This window comes from Talpa occidentalis, unplaced genomic scaffold (genome assembly GCF_014898055.3).
Source record: "Talpa occidentalis isolate TD23 unplaced genomic scaffold, MPIMG_talOcc4v2.1 talOcc4.8, whole genome shotgun sequence".
NCBI lineage: Eukaryota > Metazoa > Chordata > Mammalia > Eulipotyphla > Talpidae > Talpa > Talpa occidentalis.
Window position 1 is genome coordinate 95,120,981 of NW_023605194.1, and position 18,702 is coordinate 95,139,682.

The 18,702-nt window shown below is 53.5% G+C and overlaps 1 protein-coding gene across 1 annotated transcript in view; it reads right to left on the reverse strand.

Moving 5' to 3' along the window:
- Positions 1-211: 211 nt before the first annotated feature.
- PEBP4 (phosphatidylethanolamine binding protein 4) overlaps positions 212-18,702 on the reverse strand; it is a 195,497-nt gene continuing 177,006 nt past the window's right edge. Inside the window, exons 5-7 of the mRNA XM_054689964.1 lie at positions 14,646-14,691; positions 12,429-12,542; positions 212-634 (exon numbers count right to left, since the gene is read on the reverse strand). Of these exons, the coding sequence (XP_054545939.1) occupies positions 477-634; positions 12,429-12,542; positions 14,646-14,691 (318 nt within the window). The 3' untranslated portion in view covers positions 212-476. The remainder of the gene's footprint in view (positions 635-12,428; positions 12,543-14,645; positions 14,692-18,702) is intronic.

Below are 18,702 nucleotides of genomic sequence, written 5' to 3' on the forward strand. Positions count from 1 at the left end.
GAAAATCAGCTACTGCACCAGGTAGAAGTGTTGAGTAAATGGTGTTGGATGCTGAAGCTGGAAAGGACCACAGTGATAAACCAAAGCTCCCCCCATCCCTGCCCTGCTTCTTCTGACCTTAATGTCACAGCTGAGGAACCAGAGGAGGGTGATTTATTCAAGGTCACAGAGCCTCAGTGACAGTTTGGGATTATGGAACCCCCCCACCCCCACCACGTCCATCTATTCCAGTGCACTGCCCACAACCACGTGTACGTGCAGGAAAGCCCCAGTTGCCAGTGCTGGCCATTGGTAGATTTCTTGTTGGTCTTTGAAGGAGAACAGGCTAAGAAGCAAAATATCCAACCAGGAAGCCCTGCATGACTTTTTTAATTTGGAGGAGAAGGGTTCCCTATCCAGAGGGGTTTCCATAATCAGACCACTGGTGTTGGGCAAGGTAGACACCTGCAAAGTGACGTCTGAGGTCTGGAAGGCGTTTACCTCTTTCTGGAATTGTCCTTGGTTTTAATGTTTTCTCCTCCGGAGAGAGCCACGAAACTTGGTGAGTCCTGGTAATTCTGGGTCGTGAACTGGGTGCTTGCTTCAGGTTCACTCAGGTGGAAGCGGTTCAGAAATTTGTCCATATTCCAAGAGCCTGGAAGGACAAAGGGACCGTAGGGAGGCAGTGAGAGAGCCATGGACTTGAGAGCTGCCCAGGGTCTTCAGGGAGGGCCAGCTCTGGGGTTATGGAGACAGTAGGGGACCACATGCGTCACTAGGCTGAGGGGAGGGAGGGGGGCGGGTGCCACCTGGCTCCTAACTGCAGGGCGGCCCCTGAGGTTAGCAGAGAGCCTTGGAAGGGGCAGAGTTGCCAGCTTCCCCAGAGGACGGGGATTAAGAGTCCAGAGGGAGTCATGGACTCCCAGGGCTCTCCATTTAGCAGAACTCTGCCACCTCCTTCACATGCAGAAAGGTAATGCCTAATCAGACAGGCTGCCCACTTCCTCCACCTCCTCTTTTCTTGACTCTCCTGACCTGGTGAATGAGGCCTTAATGCTTCTTTTCATCATACCTGGTCATGCCAGCTGATGGGACTGAGAGGGGCATTCTTTCAGTTGCTTCCCCAGAACCCTAGAAATCCCGACCTCCTCCCCATGTCCCAGGAGACCCCATGCGGCAGGATCTCTTCCCTGCCTGGCTCCTGATCACTGGGATGTTAAAGAGGAGTGGAGCCTGGGGCAGAGGCCCCAGGCCGGGGCTTCTCTAGACCCATGTCAGAGGGGACCCTCCTCAGGGGAGAAAACACTGGAAAGTGAGGGAGGGGAGGTGCATCTTCTGGAGCAAGTTTGAACAAGCCTAGTAGTAGGGCAAGGAGGGCACAGCCCCGGGCACTGGGGAGAGGCCTAGGGAAGTGGTCAGAGGCATATTCCCACGCTTTTGTTTCCCAAACCATGGGCCTCAGGCACCCTCAGCGGCCAGTTGCCAGATAAAATACAGGACGCCAGTAAAATTTGAATTTCAGATAAACAACAGATAGTTTATTATTGTAAGTATGTCCCACATATTGCGTGGAGCATACTTATACTAAAAAATTTTCCTTGTTTATCAAAAATTCAAATTTAACTGGGCATCATGTATTTCTCTCTCGCTCTCTCTTTTTTTTTCTTTTTGCTAAATCTAGCAACCTTCCCTTGGTCGGGAGAGAGCTCAGGGAAAGACCTTGCCTGGAACAGAGCATATAGGCCCTGGGACACTCAAGAGCAGTAACCTGACACTTCCAGGCCAGCATCTTGGCTGTCCTCAAAGCCTCCCTATACCTGTCTGTGGCCTGTCTGCCCCTACCACCCTTTCAAGGATGAAGAAAGCAAGTCCATTAAGTCTTTGTTGCTTCATTAACTCCCTCTGAAAGCTGTTTGCATTTCAAAGATATTTTCAAGGAGAGGATCTTTTTTTTTTTTTTTTTTTAAAGATTTATTTATTTATACAAGAACTGGAGCACAGGCCAGAGGCTCAAGAGGGTGAGAGGATTCACCAGAGGCAGAGCAGGGAGCAGAACAGGCAGATGGACCCGACGACACTGCTGAGGGGAGCAGCGGGCGAGACAGGAGCGGTCTGCAGCACCATGTGGGAATCTCCCTGGCGGGCCCGGAATCGAACCCAAGCTTCAGAGGCTGCGCGCAGCTTCACAGCGTGGCGCTCAACCTGCTGTGCAACCGGCGAGGCCCGAGAGGATCATTTTTAATCCCAAGAAACAAAACACTAATACTAATAATACTAATATTAATACTAATACTAAACAGCAGCAACACACCTCTATAGTGCTTCCTAAGTGCCAGGTTCTAAGTACCCCTTGTATATTTATTAGCCCTCACAAGGAGTGCATTATTTTTATCCCCTGCACAAATGAGGGGGGCTTCTCAGGGAGCGAGATGGGGAAAGGGCCTCCTCAGGGTCCCACAAATCCTGTCTGGCTCTGATTTGGCCTGTGAGAAATGGTAACTGGGACTGTGAAAGTTCTCTTGGGGGAAGGGCTACTGGCTCAGAGAGCCTTTCCTGTGACTGGGCTGTGGCTTAGCCAAGGGGAGGAGGAGGAGAAAGAAAAGAGGGGAAGAAGGCCTGGCCTTGGCCTCTGCACCCAGGGAGCCTGACTGACTGGAAAAAAAGTGATGTTATCATGACCCTGGGGAAATGTGGGTCTGTGTACATGTGTGTGTCCTTGCATGTGTGTGCCTGTGTGTGCACACCAGGGAAGAGGCTCATGGGTGAAGTGGTGTGTGGCAGGCAAGGGGACAAGGGGGCCTTCCCCACCGAGCAGGACAGGAAGGAACTGGGGTGGCAAGGAAGGAATTGAAACTCATCACGAGATCTAGGCGAGCTGGTGGAAAGAAATCCCCTGTGCCCTGAGGGAGATCTTGCTCTCCTCTCCACAGATTCGGCCCCCTGCCCCAGAAGACTACTCTTGCTTGAGCTTGGAGTGCCTGGGGTGGGGGGGTGGGGTGGGGAGGCTTATAGGTCCCATTTGCCACAACCTTGTGGTCCTTGACTTTCTTCTCAAATCCAGGACCCGTGAGGGACACAGGAGGGTACGGGGCAGTCAGCTGCTGGCCTCCTGCTGCCTCCTCCCCTGGCTTGGCTGTGACTCCTTACACCCCCGTTTCCTGCCACAGAGGGCAGAGGAACTGACCCTGTACAAGTTCTAGAAGGATGAGGGGTGAGTCAGGCCCTCCAGCTTGTGTGGAGAGCTGGGGAGCGCAGAGGCTGTGGTTTTCGTGGTCACTGCATGGAGGAAAGCCCCATCCTGTATGGCGCTGCTCCGGCCCCTGGGCACAGGGAGTTGCTGCCACGCAGGAAGAGGCGGCTCTGCTGTCTGTGCTGGGAACACTCCCCCGGTATCCTGGGCCCATCCAGACAGGCCTCGTCCTGGGACCAGGGCTGGGGTTGAGTGTATTCAAAACGCCTCTGTGGTGGGAGGCCAGAGGGAGAAAGAAGAGGGCAGTGGAGTTCAGGGCAGGGCTACCATGTAGGGTGGGCAGGCTGGTTCCTGCACAACCCTAGGAGGCGCTATTCCCACCCCACAAAACCATAAGGCTGTGGCTGTGCTGAGAGGCCTTTCTCTCGCTTACTGGCCAGTGCTGACAAGGAAGATGTTAGATGCAACAGATATCCTAGACATAGGCCAAGGGGAGTTAGGTAACCTGACCTAGAGATGTGGGGGTGGTGGTGGCGTGTTGAGCTACCCCTATCTTCAACAACTGGGAGAGGGACTCCCAGCTTTCATGCTCACCGTTGGAGTTTGAGTTCCGGAATAGCTGGAATGTTTGGGGGAATGGCCCTGGGGCAGGTCTGGACAGTCACAACTCTCCACCCTCAGATCCCCAAATCTGTGGGGCTGGCTCTCCACTGTTTGGGAGTGGCTCATCATGTGGGGCTGGACATCCACATTGGGCCGATTAGGGTTCAAGAGGCATCTGGGGGACTGAGAAGGTAACAGCACACCTAGTCTAGCCCTTCCCTTCCCATAGGACTCTGGAGAATGGGGGTGTCAACTAGTTCCTTTGCCAGAATGTGGATACTCTAAGCAGAGGGGAATCTCAGACTCTGGCTTTGGAGACCCCCTAACACTGACGGCTACCTCCTGGGATCTGTCAGCACCTCCAATCCTGCCCGCCGTCAACTTATGACAATTAACACTGGACTAGTAATGAGTTAGGCCCATAAAGTGGGGCCTTGGCCAGCAGCAGGACTTTGCAGCCCCCCCCCCCCCAATGAGGCCCTAGCCCAGGCCACACCCCCTGGGGTCCCCAGCAGGCCAACAGCACAGCCTTCCCTGAGTGCCTTCCTCTTGTCAAGGGACATTTTCCGCCTGATTTGTCCTTTGGTCTTCCCAGGGCCCTCAGGTGCTTCCCTCTCAGCCTGGAAAAATGGGGTTGGGAAGCCTCCATTTGGGAGGACTGGAGAACAAGGGGGTCCTGAGCCTTGGGATGGGTCTCCTCTGCCTGCCCTGCTCAGCACCTCCTGGGCAGGCTCTGTGGCAAGTGAGCTGTGTCTAACCCAGGTGGCCACCCTCGTTCCTGGACTCCCTTCCTCTCCCCCTAGGGAGGGCACTGCTGCTTCTTGTCAGGGGACATTGGCCCTGAAGAAAAAATAAAAATTGAACACCAGCCTAATAGCCGCCCCCCGAGCGCCCAGCTCAGGTCTGTAATTTGTCTGGCACTTCGCAGGGCTGGCTGCAGTGATGGAAGCGCTGATGCCTTTCTGCTGAGATTAATGATGTCCTGGCGGTGGTAGGCGGGAGGCTTGAGCCTTTTATTCTTTGTGCCATTAAATGACATCCAGAGACTTCCACTCAGGAGCTGAAAAACCCTCGTTCCATCACATTCAATTACTTCTGGAGAATATTTGCTGAGTGGCTGATCCTGCAGCCTTGAGAGGCTTGGGGCAGAGGGGACCACTTGGACTTTGGTGGGGATGCCAGGGGGAGTTCCTGGGTGGTGAGGGGTTATCTTAGTCTCCTCTTGAGAGGAGAACTGGAGAGTGCAGGTGCAATTCCTCTTTGCCCAGTAAGTGGATCCCCTGGGCACCTGGCAGGCCACCTCCTCCATCCTGTGCATAGGGGTGGGTGTGAGGAAGGGAGGGGGAGGAGAGGAGACTTGAAGCTGTCAATTTAGGCCCCCAGTTATCAATTTCATCATTTGGTGGTGGTGTTGGTTGGCTGGAGTTCTGGGTGAAATTTGGGGATTATCTGTGGTTTCTTGATGATTGTTCAATATTGTCTTTGACTGTTGATGCTTGGCTTGATTGGGGCATGCTTCTGGAAGTGGGCTGCCTCAGGCCTACGGAGATTGCAGGTAGTTGCTAGCTAGGGCGCCTGTCTGAGAGTTGCCCAGGATGGCCCCATCTGGGTCGCTGCCAGGCCCCCTGTCCTACCCGCTCTGCCAGGTGGGTGGGGCCCTTCAGAGGCAGAAGAGGGCCGCCTGACACAAGCCCACACAGTGACTCAGGGGCTGGGCCCTGGGGGATTCTGGGGCCTGGCCAGGTGAACCACCATGGGAGGTCATGGCGGAGGGTAGAGGCTGTTTTGCAGTGGGCTGTGTGTGTTTGTGTCTGTCTGAGTGTGTGTTTGGGGCTGGTCTCCAGGCAGGGCCTCCTTCCCTCTGCTTTTGCCAACACCATGTGCTCTCCCCTTACTGCCATAGGACCTGGTGGATTTCCTCCCAACCTTGGGCCCTCACATCAGTGCCTCCTACTGTTGATGCTGCTCCGAGATCTGCTGCCTTCATGCCTTGGCCTGTGCTTAACAACTTTTCCCTACAACACCCCTTGTCTCAATCACCCACGGTGCCCTGAAGGCCTTTAGATGCCACAAGCGAGACTTAAACCTCAAGGTGTGGCAAGTCTCTGCCCGTCCCTCCTCTCTGACCCCAGTTGCTGCTCAATTCAGGTGCCTATGGAGCTGAGGAGAGAGTTATGGCTGCTTGGCCTGGGACCCCAGGCGCATTCTCTGCTCCTCTCCTCCCATTGTCTCCCACTTTGCAAGGAATAGTCTCTGTGCAGTCTCCCCCTAGTTCCAGCCCCTGCCCCAGAAGGCGGTGGCTTGGCATGGCCCGTTAGCTTCCCTGGCATTGTGGGACACTCCTGTGCTCATTGCCTTGGAGTGGCTTCCTGGGCAAGCTGTGGCACGTCACTTCTTGGGGCAAAGAGGGGATTTCCCCAGCTTACTTGTGAGAGGAGCATGAGGTCGGCTCGTGACACCTCTGAGCGAGGTGGCTGAAGTGTGGCATGAGGGAGACCACAGCTCCTTGGGAATCTCCACATAGCACTTCGCCATAGCTTTTTCCACAGAAGGGGTACGTGGGTGTACCTCCTCCGTGGCCACTCTGCTGACCACAAACTCCCAGGGCAGCAGGATGGGCTTGTTTCCTCTCTGTCCCCACACCAGTCCCCAGAAGCCTGGTGGTCTGGGTGGCAGGGAGAAGGTATGGGGAGAGTTGGTGACAGGCGCCGAGAGCCCTGCCGTCTGAAGGAAGTTAACTTGCTATCAACTGTGCACCTTGGCCAAGGAAGTCACTCACTGTTCTGGGCTTCAGTGTCCTCGTTTGCCTGCGGGGGAGAGAGCCACTGAGCTGGCCACCCGGCATGGCTGAGGGGAGGGCTGGCTGGCAGGAGGCTGTGTGTCAGGGCCTGGCCTGCCCGGTGTTGGGAGGATGTGGCTACTGACGTTGTCATCTGTGGGCAAAGTGCTCACACCGTGGCTGCCTTCTCAGGTGGTGAAGGAAGCTGATGATGAGGAACGTTTGGAAACGTGGGGGTGTGAGAATGTGCGGGTCTGCGCGCGCACGCGTGGCTTGTCAATGTGCATATGTGGGTGTGTCCCAAACACAAACACACTCATTGACTGAAAGTCCACAGTGGGCTGAACACAGGACAGCTGGTGAAAAGGAAACAAAAGACCGAGGTGAGCTCTCCCTTCGAGGAATTTATAGTCTCACGGTGAAGGTAGGACCCAGGCGAGTGAAGAGCAATTGAGTAATACAAAAGAGGTAAAAGCAGATGAGTAAGGAAGTACAGTGAAAAGTTACGTGAGTGTGAAGAGACAGACATCAGTGAGGGGAGGCTGGGTCTGGTCGACTAAGAGAAAACAGGCCTATGGGGTTACTTTGAAGAATCTCATGGAGATTATAAGCAGGAAAATGTTCTGGAGATGGGCAAAGCATCCAGGTTTGGGGGTAGGAGAGAAACAATATGCCCAGGTTGGCAGGCAGAGGCCGAGCAGTGCTGGTGAGAGTGGGTCAGGCTGGTGAGAATAAAAAAAACAGAAGTTAATGGGCACTGTGGCATGGGAGGTACGAGTGGATGCTGGGTGTGGGGACCCTCTCTAGACACGTCTTCCTCAACACGTCCAGTTGTTTCCTCTAGAACCTAGAAGTCTTGACATCAAATCCAAAGTTGTGGAAGAAGGAAGATGTATGGAAAAACCATTGTGAATCACGGAGGAACCCAGAGGTCACCAGGCTTTGGGTGGGGAGGCAGGGAGCCCCGTCTATCACAGGCCTGTGATGACGCCAGATCCAAAGTGGGGAAGGTAAGTGTGGTCTTGGGACAAATGTGAGTGAAGCTGGGTCAGCTCTGACCACGGTGGTTTAGGCCCTTTTGGCTTCAACATCCTCTCCCTCCCCTCCACTGCCCCCCACAGTGGGGATATGTTCATGCTTGAGTTTTTTGAGTATTTCCCTCAACTCTTTGTGAGTTACATTTGTCCACAGAGCTACCCCGGGGGACACCATATATTCATGGGAGCAGGGTCACAATCTGCTTGACTCACTTTATAGGCACAGGCACCAGCACAGCGCGTACGTGGCACCTGGCATTGTCCGTGAGGACACAGAGAGGGACCCGGGCCAGGTGTGGTGGAGAGAATGAGCGAGAGGTAGGAGCTGTGTAGTGGTGAGAAAAGGGGGGCTGGAGATGTGGGACAGTTCAGGAACTAGAAGCAAAGCAGCTCTAAATCCCTGTCTGGGGCCCTTGCTGTGGTTCTGGAAGCCCCATATATGGTCTATGGCCTCCACCCAGAAGTGTGTGGGGTTGGCAGGCCTGATAACTGCTGTCTGCATTTGTTTGGCAGAAATTGGGGTGAGGGGAGCTAGAACGCTCCTAACCTGGGAGCATATCTGTTAAGTATCAGTCAACGGTGCACCAGCCAGTCCAACCCCTACATCTTGATGATGAAGAAACTGAGGTCCAGGGATGGGAGGCTCACCCAACAAGGTCACAGCACAAGAGTTCAGTTCTCAAGATCTCCCCCTTGCTCACCCCATGTGTGTCATCCTGGGGTCACAGGACAAAGTGGGGTTTCAGACTCTGGTTCGGAGCCACACCACCCCCCTCCACAGGATCACACAGAGTAATCTTGTACTCCCTTCTCACTCATACCTCAGCCCCACAGTGGGGGAGTAGTGATGGCCACAGGACTGGGCTGAGGTAACATCCCTTCACAGATGCCCCTCTACCTGACTCCTGCATACTGACCTTACCCTTCCAATTTCTAGACGTTATACTTGCCTGTTCACCCGGGGGATACAAGTGGCTGGTTACACCACACATACCCCATGACAAACCCCTCTCTCTGTTTTCTTCCCTTGGCAAAGAAACTAGACCACAGCAAGCCCCAGGGCCTGGGTTCTTTGGCGGAGTTCCATGCCCTGGCCTCCTGAGGACTGGCTCAGCCTGGGCATCCTGAGTCCTTGAAGCATTATCCAGGTGCCTCAATGAGCTCCAGGCCTTTGGAGTCCCTACATTGTGCAAGGGCCACTTTGGCTTTTGCAATCACCCTGGGGTTCCTCCACACCACATGTCTCCATGCCTCCAGTGGCCTCCGGTTCCCTTGCTCTGGTCCCACCTGCCTAGCCCTCCAGGTGAATCATCTCCAAAGAGTGGTTTTTGTGTGGACGCCACTGCCGGCTTTCCAGGGCCTCCACAATCTTTCACTTTTTTCTCCTTTTATTGCTATCACTGCCCTCTGGCAAAGGGTGCTCCTTCTCACTTAAAAAAAAAAAAATCAGGGCTTCCCCGGTGGCGCAGTGGTTGAGCGCTGGGTTGCGAAGCTGCCGGCGACCTCTGCGGCGCCGGTTCGATCCCCGGCTGCTCCCCGGCCACCTGAGGAGGGTCCCACATGGCGCGCGGACCTCTCCTGCCGCCCGCTGCTCCCCTCAGCGGTGTGCTTCGGTCCTTCTGCCTGCTCTGCTCCCCGCTCTGGCTCTGGTGAATTCTCTCACCCTCCCGCGCTTCTGACTGTGCCCAGTGCATGTATAAACAAAACAAACAAACAAATAAATAAATAAAATAAAACATGCCTCTAAAAAAAAAAAAAATATTTGTTAAAAAAAAAAAAATCAATGGACTATTACTCAGCAATCAAAAAAGATAAACTCATGCATTTTGCAGCAACATGGATGGAGCGGGAAGGGATCATGCTCAGTGAAATAAGTCAGAAAGGAAAAGAAAAATACCGAATTGTCTCACTCATAGCAGGAATTTAGAAAACCTAAATAAGGGACCAGGAAAAATCAAAATCAACAAACAACTATAAACCAGAGACACACTATGGGGGGGTGAGGGGGAGAAGGGAGTAGGATCAAAACAAGGGTGGTGGGAATTGTATGGGGACTATAACCAAGATGAAAATGCACACATTGTGCAAAAATGAAAAATGATGTAAAAACTATATAAAATAGGGCCTCCCTGGTGGCCCAAAGGGTTAAGCACCGCACTATGAAGCGATCCGCAGCCTCTGCAACATGAGTTTGATCCCTGGCCAGCCAGGGAGAAACCCACATGGCGAGGTAGACCTCTCCTGTCTCGCCCGCTACTCCCCTCAGCAGTGTATTTCAGAATTGCCTGTTCTGTTCCCTACTCTGTCTCTGGTGGATCCTCACACCCCCCTGCATCTCTGGTCTGTGCCCCAGCTCTTGTATGCATAAATAAATAAATCTTTAAAAAAGTATATATATATATAAAAGTATATATATATATATATATATATATATATGTATAAAAAAATCTTCTTGGCTGTGGGTTTTCCCAGGCCAGAGCTCCCTCTCCTTTACTCAAGGCTTCAAATCTCCTCCCTTCTTGGGGCTGAGAATGCCCCCTCCTCCTCCAAATAGCCTTAGGGTCAAATAGATTTGTAGATGATCTACACCCAGTCCCTCATTTCTAGATGAGGAAACTTAGCCAGAGAGGTTAATTGATTTGCCCCAAAATCTACTAGGTAGAGACTGGAAATCAAGATGTCCTCACCCTGCAGTAAGAGGCCTGCACACCCTTCTTGACTGAAGAGAACATGTGGTCCTGGAGGGAAGACACTCCTAGGAAGGAAAGGACTATCCCTAAATCTAAGTGATCTCCGGTTGTCAAGCCAGAAACACACAATTAAGTGTTTAATTATAAGCTGCTCTACATTGTTATTTAAGTGTTTCCAAACTAGACTGTAAGCCCCTTGAGGGCAGGGAACATTCTCTGTGCCTGGGATCTTGTCCTCTGCAGAGCCCCTAGCACAGCGCTAGGCATGAGGGAGGCAGCACTTGGTGGGACCAGCCTGGACAGCTAGAGCTTTCATCTGGGAGGATTCTTTTCCCACCTCCATTACTGGCAGCAAATAAAACAGCCTGAAAGTCAAAGAGAACTGTACCCAGATGCAAGTCCAGTTTCTAAATTTTCATATAGATGAAAGGTAGGTAGTGAGGGTGCCTAACAAATCGTGGGGTTTGGCAAAGATCCAGAAGCACTAATAATGGGTTTTAGGCCTGATGGGGTTCCAGCTTCTTTGCCTGCTACCATCATAGGAAGGGCCCACAGGCCACTGGGATTTCTGGAGGATGGGCCGGAATCAGACTCAGGACGCCGGCCATGGCAGGGATGGGAAATGGCTCCTTTCTCCTTTGCTCCTTTCACTGTTCCTCCTGGCATTGCCTAATGTTCGTTTTTTCCCCCTTCAACCTGCCACCCCTAGAAAGCACTGACTTCCACTCAGGGCACATGCCGTGGCCCTGATGTCAAAGGTGGACTCACCTACCGGCTCTGCCTTACTTTTTCAGACTCTTACAAGTGTGGGGACATCCTAGGCCAAGATGCTTATTCCCAGCCTCCAGAAATTGCTGCGCCTGGGCTAGTGGGAGGGGCATCATGATGTCTTGGGAAAGAAGGGTACTCAGGGAACAGGAGAAACTGATCTTCGCCTGGGCAAGACACATTTTTCTTTTCTTTTTCTCTTTGTATTCAAACTTGGAAGTGCGTCTTTGGCCAAGCCATTTAAACTGATTTACAGATTGGCAAAGAGCTAAGGGCACCTGGGGAGGGTGTACCAGTGGAAAGGTTGCACCAGTTTTGCTCGTAGGGCAACCCAGAACTTTCTGTGATTGGTGGGGCCTGCTCAGCATACGTGAAGGGCTTGATCACTCAACCAGTGCCTTTCTGGGCTCCCTGCTCCTCTCCTCTGGAGCCTCGGGCAGCAGGGCTGTGACAATACCTTCCCTGGCTTCCCAGTGGGTAGAGGTTGGTCAGGGTCACTGGGTGAGAGGAAAAGCTGACAGCACTCACTTTTCCCACTTGCCCTTTTGCCAGTTTGGGGGATGTTGCTCTTTGCATTCTTATATTGGCATTTGTGCATTTCATGTTCCCTCCTCCTCCTGAAATTTGGGGAGGTGATAGAGTGCACAGGAATTACTTGATATCCCCTTTTCCTGGAGAGAAATCTAAGGCTCAGAGGAGGAGACATGGCTCAGACAGGGTCAGCTGCGCCTTGTGCAGCCTGGCAGGGGTCAGGTGTCCGTGGCTCATCCTGATTCCCAGCACTGGCAATAGGAGGACCTAAGCCAACAAGGCTGGGCTAGACATTAGGAAGTTCCTGGGAGTGGGTCCTGTCCCAAGTGCCAGGAGAGCTCCCCAGAGAAGCTAGTGGCAGGGTAGGGGTGGGGGAGAGATGGCTGGGGAAGTCTTTGCCCCACCGCTGAGGTGGCAGACAGGTCAATTAGTGACCAATGAAGACAGACAGGTAGGGTGGCATTCCAGGGCCCTTTTTGCCCAGATGAGACTCAATTATAGGGTACAATTACCTGCAGAAGTGCTGGGGGGTAGCTGCCTGCACATGCCATGTGAAGCTGCAGGGAGGGGCAGATGCTTCTTGCCTGGCTCCAGTTACTCTCTTTGAGACCCTGCCGCATACCCACCCATCCAGCTAAAGCTGCCATCTTGGCCTGTGGGACCTACTTCTGGGGGGAACACCACATCTGTTGCCAACATCTCATTTAGGGCAATCACGCCAGTTTACAGAAACACACCCTTCGACCCCTGCCTCCCAAGCGCATTGCCGGTGTCAGGGTCCTCACTTTCCCACAAAGGCAAGCAGCATCCACTTCCGCACTGGAATTCACTCTGGCTTTGGAAGGTCTTACCTCGGGTTTTATTTTCTTTGGGAAGGAGAGAGATGGCCATTTCTGGCTGAAGATAGACGAAGAACTGGTAGCGATGGAAGCCACTTTCTTCGGGTGGGGAGGGAGGCTGGTAGGCTGTGGGCAGGAAGAGTGTGTGAGTTTCACACCCCACAGAACCCAGATGCTCTTGGATGCTCAGGGCAGGAGGAAAAGGGTCCTGGGGCCCCAGATCAGGGCTCACTCATTGAAATCATTAGGGTTTATCTTTGGCAGAAGCTCATCTTCGGTGGCTTCACTTAAGAAGCACATTTTTTGGTGGAGGGGGAGGAGGCGGTGTGGGCTGGCTGAAGGTCTCCCGCCTTTCTGGCGGTGGGCGTTGGTGGTGTCCTCTCACTGCGTTAGTCTCTCCTGATGGATTTCCTGCCTCAAGAGAAACCCATCTTCCTCTGTGAGTGTGTTTGGCAGGAATTGTTATTTATTTTTTCAATATTTCCTTGTGAACTCAATCCCCAAAGAAGCCAATTTTTTGGCTGGATCTGGAGGATCTGGAAGTGGTTATGGGGGTGGGTGGGACTCTGTTCAAAGGTTTGATCATGGAAGCTGTAGGATCTGGGCGCTTGGGGCACCGGGAGCCCACTCAGGCTCTTCCGGAGATGTCCCATTTCCCTCCCTTTTGCTCCCCTGCAGGGGGCAGATCTTTCTGGAAGAGAAAGATTGCTCCTCCAAATTTATGCAGGCCCTCTGGAGTTTTACTGGTCATACTGGGCCTCCTTCCAAGAGTCCTGTACCTCTTCCCTTTTGGAAGAGCCAAGAAACTTCCTGGGAGTGGGAGTGGGTGGGGACAGGGGATTTTCAGTGAGGACGAGCTGGGAGGGAGCCATGGTGTGCTATGACCGCCTTCTTCTCCTCATCATTAGACAAGAACCACCTGCTTTTGGAACTATTGGAAAGGTTTCCTAGGGTGCACTTCAGGCTGCAGTGCCTCCAGCATGTCCACAGCCAGGGGAATTCCTTACTGTTCATCTCTCCCTGAGTTTTGCATTGCAGAACAGACGTGGGGTGTGTGTGTGTGTGTGTGTGTGTGTGTGTGTGTGTGTGCTCATAATGAGGACAGTTCAGGGTGTGTTGGGAGCTGTGTGAGTTTGGGTGACCTGGGGATCTGCACTGGGGCAGGTGCAGGGGACAGAGAAGCCTGCGTATGAGAGTGCTGAGGCTCTTTCGGAGGGCATCTGTCAGGATGTGTATGTACCTCCAGTGCTGAGAAACACGTGTGAGCATAGGTGGGCATCTCTCATGCGAGTGGCGTGAGGAGGGCAGACACGTGCCCCAGCCAGCTACTGGCCAGGCTGATGGGGATGTGGTGGCCAGGTGCCCTTGAGAGTGGGCACGTTCCATGCTGCCAGAGACTGGTGACCATGACGTTATGTGGGTAAGGCTGATATTGGAATGCACTGGTTCTGTGCAACGGGGAATGCACCTTCAGGGGAGATGGAGAGTAACTCCTTTCACTAGGAATCACTTTCACTGGGAAGGTTTCCTGTTGCATCTTCCAGAAGAGAGGCCCGAGGAGGAAGGGAACGGGATACATACTGAGCCACCTCATGGGGCCTGGCCGTGGCTACCGGCTCTCCCTGGTGGCATCCTCACTGCTGCTTGGTGGGCGTCACTGCCATTTTCTAAATGAGGACATGGGAGCTCTGAGGGGTTGGATCAATCAGTGGAGGAGTTAGGATTTGAATCCAGGTCTATCTGGTGCCCAAGGTGCCTGGTTTCACAGAACCAGAGCCCGGTCCACCACCAGAGCCACCACTTGGGGAGGGGTGGATGGGAGTGAGGCTGGGGGTAGGGAGAGGACGACACCAGAGAAAATGGAGGCTTCTGTATGCAGTCACAGGCATCCATATCCTGGGGGGGTGTGAGGGGGAGAAGTGGAGAGATAGGCACAGGGAAGGGGGTGACCCCTCCAATCATACCACTCAGAGAAGGGTCCCAGCAGACCTCTGCATTTTAATTCGGGCTCCATCCCTCAGTGGTCTGTGACATGGCATGTGGGTGGGTCTGAACCTCAGTTTCATTCCTTTGAAATGGAGCTGTTGATGGCAGCGGCCCTCAGAGGCAGTTCGCAGATTAAACCAAGCCTGGCTCAGTGCTTTCAGCACTGCGAAACATCAGTGTGACGTTGTGTTGTGGTCTCCCGGCGCCTTGGCCGGGGGAGGACACTGGGAGGGCCTTACTCACCTGATAGCTCCTGGCCCAGAATCTTTCCTTTCTTCAAGTCACTGCCCTGAAAGGAGACAGGAAGAGGCCCGGGTTACTCCCGCGGCAGCCATCACGCTGTGGGTGTGCTGTGTCCTTCTTCTCTGAGAGAGTGAGATGGAGCAGGGGAGGATGAATGGCTGCCTTGGGGACGCCTGGGAGGACACTTCCAAATGGGCGCCCCACACACACCGCTGTACCCCCAGACTGGCCACAGGAAGCAACTCTCAGCCTGCGGGTCCTGCTCAGAACTAGGCAGGGCTGACAGTCCTCGCCAGGCTCTCTCTCCGGGGCCTCTGGAATATTAGGCCACGGCTGCCAGAGCAATCGGAGGGCATGGAAGGTCAGTGTGAGGCCAGACGGGTCTTGGTGGACTTGGCCCGAAATCCTGGGCAGATTCTTTGGCCCTGGGACCTCCTCAGTTGCCCCCCTTCCTTCCTTCCCTCCCTTGGCCCCTCTGCTGGGTGTCTGTGGGATAATGAGGTGAACCTGGGGGCGGGTGCTAATTATTGTTTGTGCAGGACTGGGAGATGCTCAGATGAAAGGGACTGGAGCCGGGCCCCTGGGTCCGTGCCACAGCTCGGGGCCCCGGGCCATGCCAGGCAGCCCTGCGGCCCCTAGGTGTGGGGTTTTATAGCCTTAATGATGGTGATTAGCGTGGCTCTTCATTGATTCTGCCAACACCTAACTGTGCCCTGGCCACCTTTCCACCAAGCCTTTCCTGGTGCAGCCCCTGCTCTTCACCCTCACAGAGCTGCTCAGGGGGGTGGGAGCAGGTAGGGGAGAGTTTGAGCCACGGGGTGTAGGAGGGGATTAGGGGGGGAGCTTGGGTTTTCATCTCAGTTCTCTGCGGAGAATTTCTGGGTCAGCTGGATGACCCAATCCCTAACATGGTTACTTTTTACAAATCTAAGGTCCCTCTTCTCTACTCGCAACCCCCCCACTCCCCCATCTCCCCTCTTAGGGGCTGCTACTTGCCACCTCCTCTTCCCGCTTTGGGCCTCCTCTGCTAGAACATCCATTTGCGCATGTTCAACCCTGGTGACCGGAGTCAGCTTTGGAGGGGAGAAGGGGCCAGGCTGGAGGGAAGGGCCCTTCCACCATGGGGCCCCTTCCCACTCTGTCGCCTTCACCCCACGCAGGTGAGATCTCTGTCCATTGACACCTTCCACCCATCCTCAGCCTGCTCTTGTCTGCTCAGGAGCATCCAGGCAGCCATCATTCAGCACCATGGGCATAGCAGACCACACTCGCCCCAGTATTGGGCCCTTCCTTATCCGGGGTTGGCATGGTGCCCAGCTGTGGCCAGGGGCTGAGATTTAGGAGAAAGGGTTGGGGAGTGGATACTGGGCTCTCCCAGGAGAGAAGGTGAGGCCCCAGGCCTAGCAGCCACTGTCCCAAAATAGCTGTCTGGTCACTCTAGCAAGATTGAGAGATGGGGGTTGAGCCAGGGAAGCCCAGCCCAGCCTGTCCTGCTCTGTGCTCCCAGCCTCCCATCATTTCTTTCCAAGTCAGCCCAGCCAGTGGTTTGTTTAAACAAAACAATAGCAACCTAAGCTGGCTGTTTCTCTTCAATTCCCCACAGACTCGGGTCCCACCCAGAGTGATAAACAGGCCTTTCTGAGCTCAGGGAGGGGGTGCGGGTGGGGGCTGGGCCGTAAGGTCAGGGAGTTGGTTTGTGTAGAGCCTTGTGGAAAGTCTGATCTGTAGCCTTGATCAGGGTGGGGAGGAGGCACTCCTGTCCCTCCCTTTCACTCTGGGGAGACTTTTCTCATCAATTGAGGCCAGCTTGGCCAAGACACAGGCAAACCCTCCAGTTTGCTGAGTAAAGCTAGCGGCCCTTTCTTCACGGCTAGCCGCTGCCCCAGCTCAGTCAGGACAACTGTTGGGGAAGTTGTGAGAGTGAATACTGGTGGTCTCACACTCTTCAGACCCCTCTGGAGCGCCTTCTGTGGACAGACACTGCTCCTCAGGGCAGGAAGAGCAGGGAAGCAGGGCTCTGAGGAAGGGCAAGGCAGCGGCAGGGCTCAACATAATGTGTGGTCAGCGTCGCTGGCATGGAATGGAGTTGGGTTGAGGGAGGATGGACTGTTAAACTCCCTTTGGCCATAAACCTACACTAATCTATCTTGAGTGGGGGAGGGGGGAAGGCTACCATAAAATCAATACCTGGGAGGGGCCTTAGGAAACCAAATTCAAAGGGTGAGAAAGTTGGTGATCCCAAAGTGAAGGTCTCAACTTTTTGATCTGCGGTGCCACCCTGTGCTTTTCCTGGGCCATCATGAAAATCCCATCACTCTTCTAGGAAGCGTTTTCTTTTTGGAAGACCATTATTAAAATACAACACACAGATATTACCTGGAGGCCTGGGGTTGTGATAAAATAGCTACCCACTCCCCAAAATGAGAACGTGAGCTTGCCTCAGACATCTTGGGTTGGAGTATGACATTTAGGCTGAGATCACCTTAGAAAGCTGGAAGTCTCTGGGGGTGGGTGAGATCCCGGGGCCTTTCCAGAAGGGAGCAGGGACAGTCATTGTTTGAGTGCTCCCCAGGGAGATGGGACTGAGGATATTCCTGAGGATGAGCAATGAGCCTGGTGATTAAGGAGCACAGACCCCCACATCTGTCAACCTGAGCCTTGGGAAGCTCTGGAAGGAGAGCCTGAAGGAGGATGGGGTGGCTTAGAGCTGCCTTCACCTGTTTCCCCATCCCTGCCCTTCCTCTTGGCCCCCAGGCGTGCCTCTCCTCTTTAAGATGGGCCCCAGGTTCAGATAAAACCTCCGTTCCCCTACTACGGCAAAGACAGGCTGACGTTTTCAAACCTCTCAAAGCTAAGGTTAAACAAAGGAAGTAATTATAATAGAAATTACAAACAGCTTAGAAATGGTTGTATTACTGATCCTCAAGGAGACAAAACAGGCCAGGATGGGGTTTCAGGATATTAGGAAAGGGGCACCTGAGGTGTTTGCCAGTGCTCATGGGAGGACATCCGGGACCTTTCGAAGAAAGTATCAGGGGCTGTATGGCTTTGGGAAGGGAACTTTTCTTTGCATTCTCTGGAAATGGGTAGTCTGATACCCATCACCCTGTTTGCGAGGGGAGGAGAAGAGGTGGCAAATGGCTCACTGGGTCCCTTAAATGCCCAGGATATAAGAATAGTCTCCCTTTTTTTCTTAGAAGTTGGTTCCTGTTTATGTGTGTGTGTGTGTGTGTGTGTGTGTGTGTGTGTGTCTGTGGCTGCACACACAGCACATGTGCCCATGTATGTGTGCACGCAGGGAATTGCAGGACTGCCTGGTACAGGCAGAGGCACACGTTCTAATTGTGGAAGAAGAGTTTACTCTATGAACACTTGGTAAGAATTTCTACTTTTGTTGAAGATGAGGTTTCTTTCCAGCTCTTGCCTACCTCAGAGTCCACTGCTTCTCTGGCATGTGAGGTACTTAAGAAAAGTTGGGGCTGGACTGAGAGTCGTACAACCCCATTTTGGGCGAGGGTGATGCAGGCTGTTGTAAGTTGGATTTGTTGGTGACTGTCTCACTGTTTCAGGCCAAGAGGAGCACAGTGTTGGAAGCTGGGAGTCCCTGCCCTCCCCCCAATTATTTTATAATCCTAATGAGTTTTTAGTGCTTATTCTTTGGGAAACTGACGAAGCAACAGATCTCACTGCAGCCCTCCATGACAGGAGTCTCCTCATTTGACTGGAAAAAAACCCAGCGAGGCTTCAGCTTCTCAAGGGCAGGGACTGCATCCTCCCACCTTTGTAGCCCTTGAGACACTTGCACACAGCAGGGGTAGGAGACATTGTGTCCTGGCCCACCCCCTGGCCCTTTTTACTTTGGAGCTCAGCAGCTCCATGTCCAACCTGCTTCTCCTGGCCCCAGGGCCACCTTAGCCTTGAGAGGTCACTTCAGCACCTGTGCAATGGGCAGACGTGATGGGCTGTTAATAGCCGCTGCAATAGCTCTTGACCAACAGCTAATGGGAACTGGCGCATAGGTGCTCGGCTCTTGACCCTTTGGAGCACTGACGAGCAG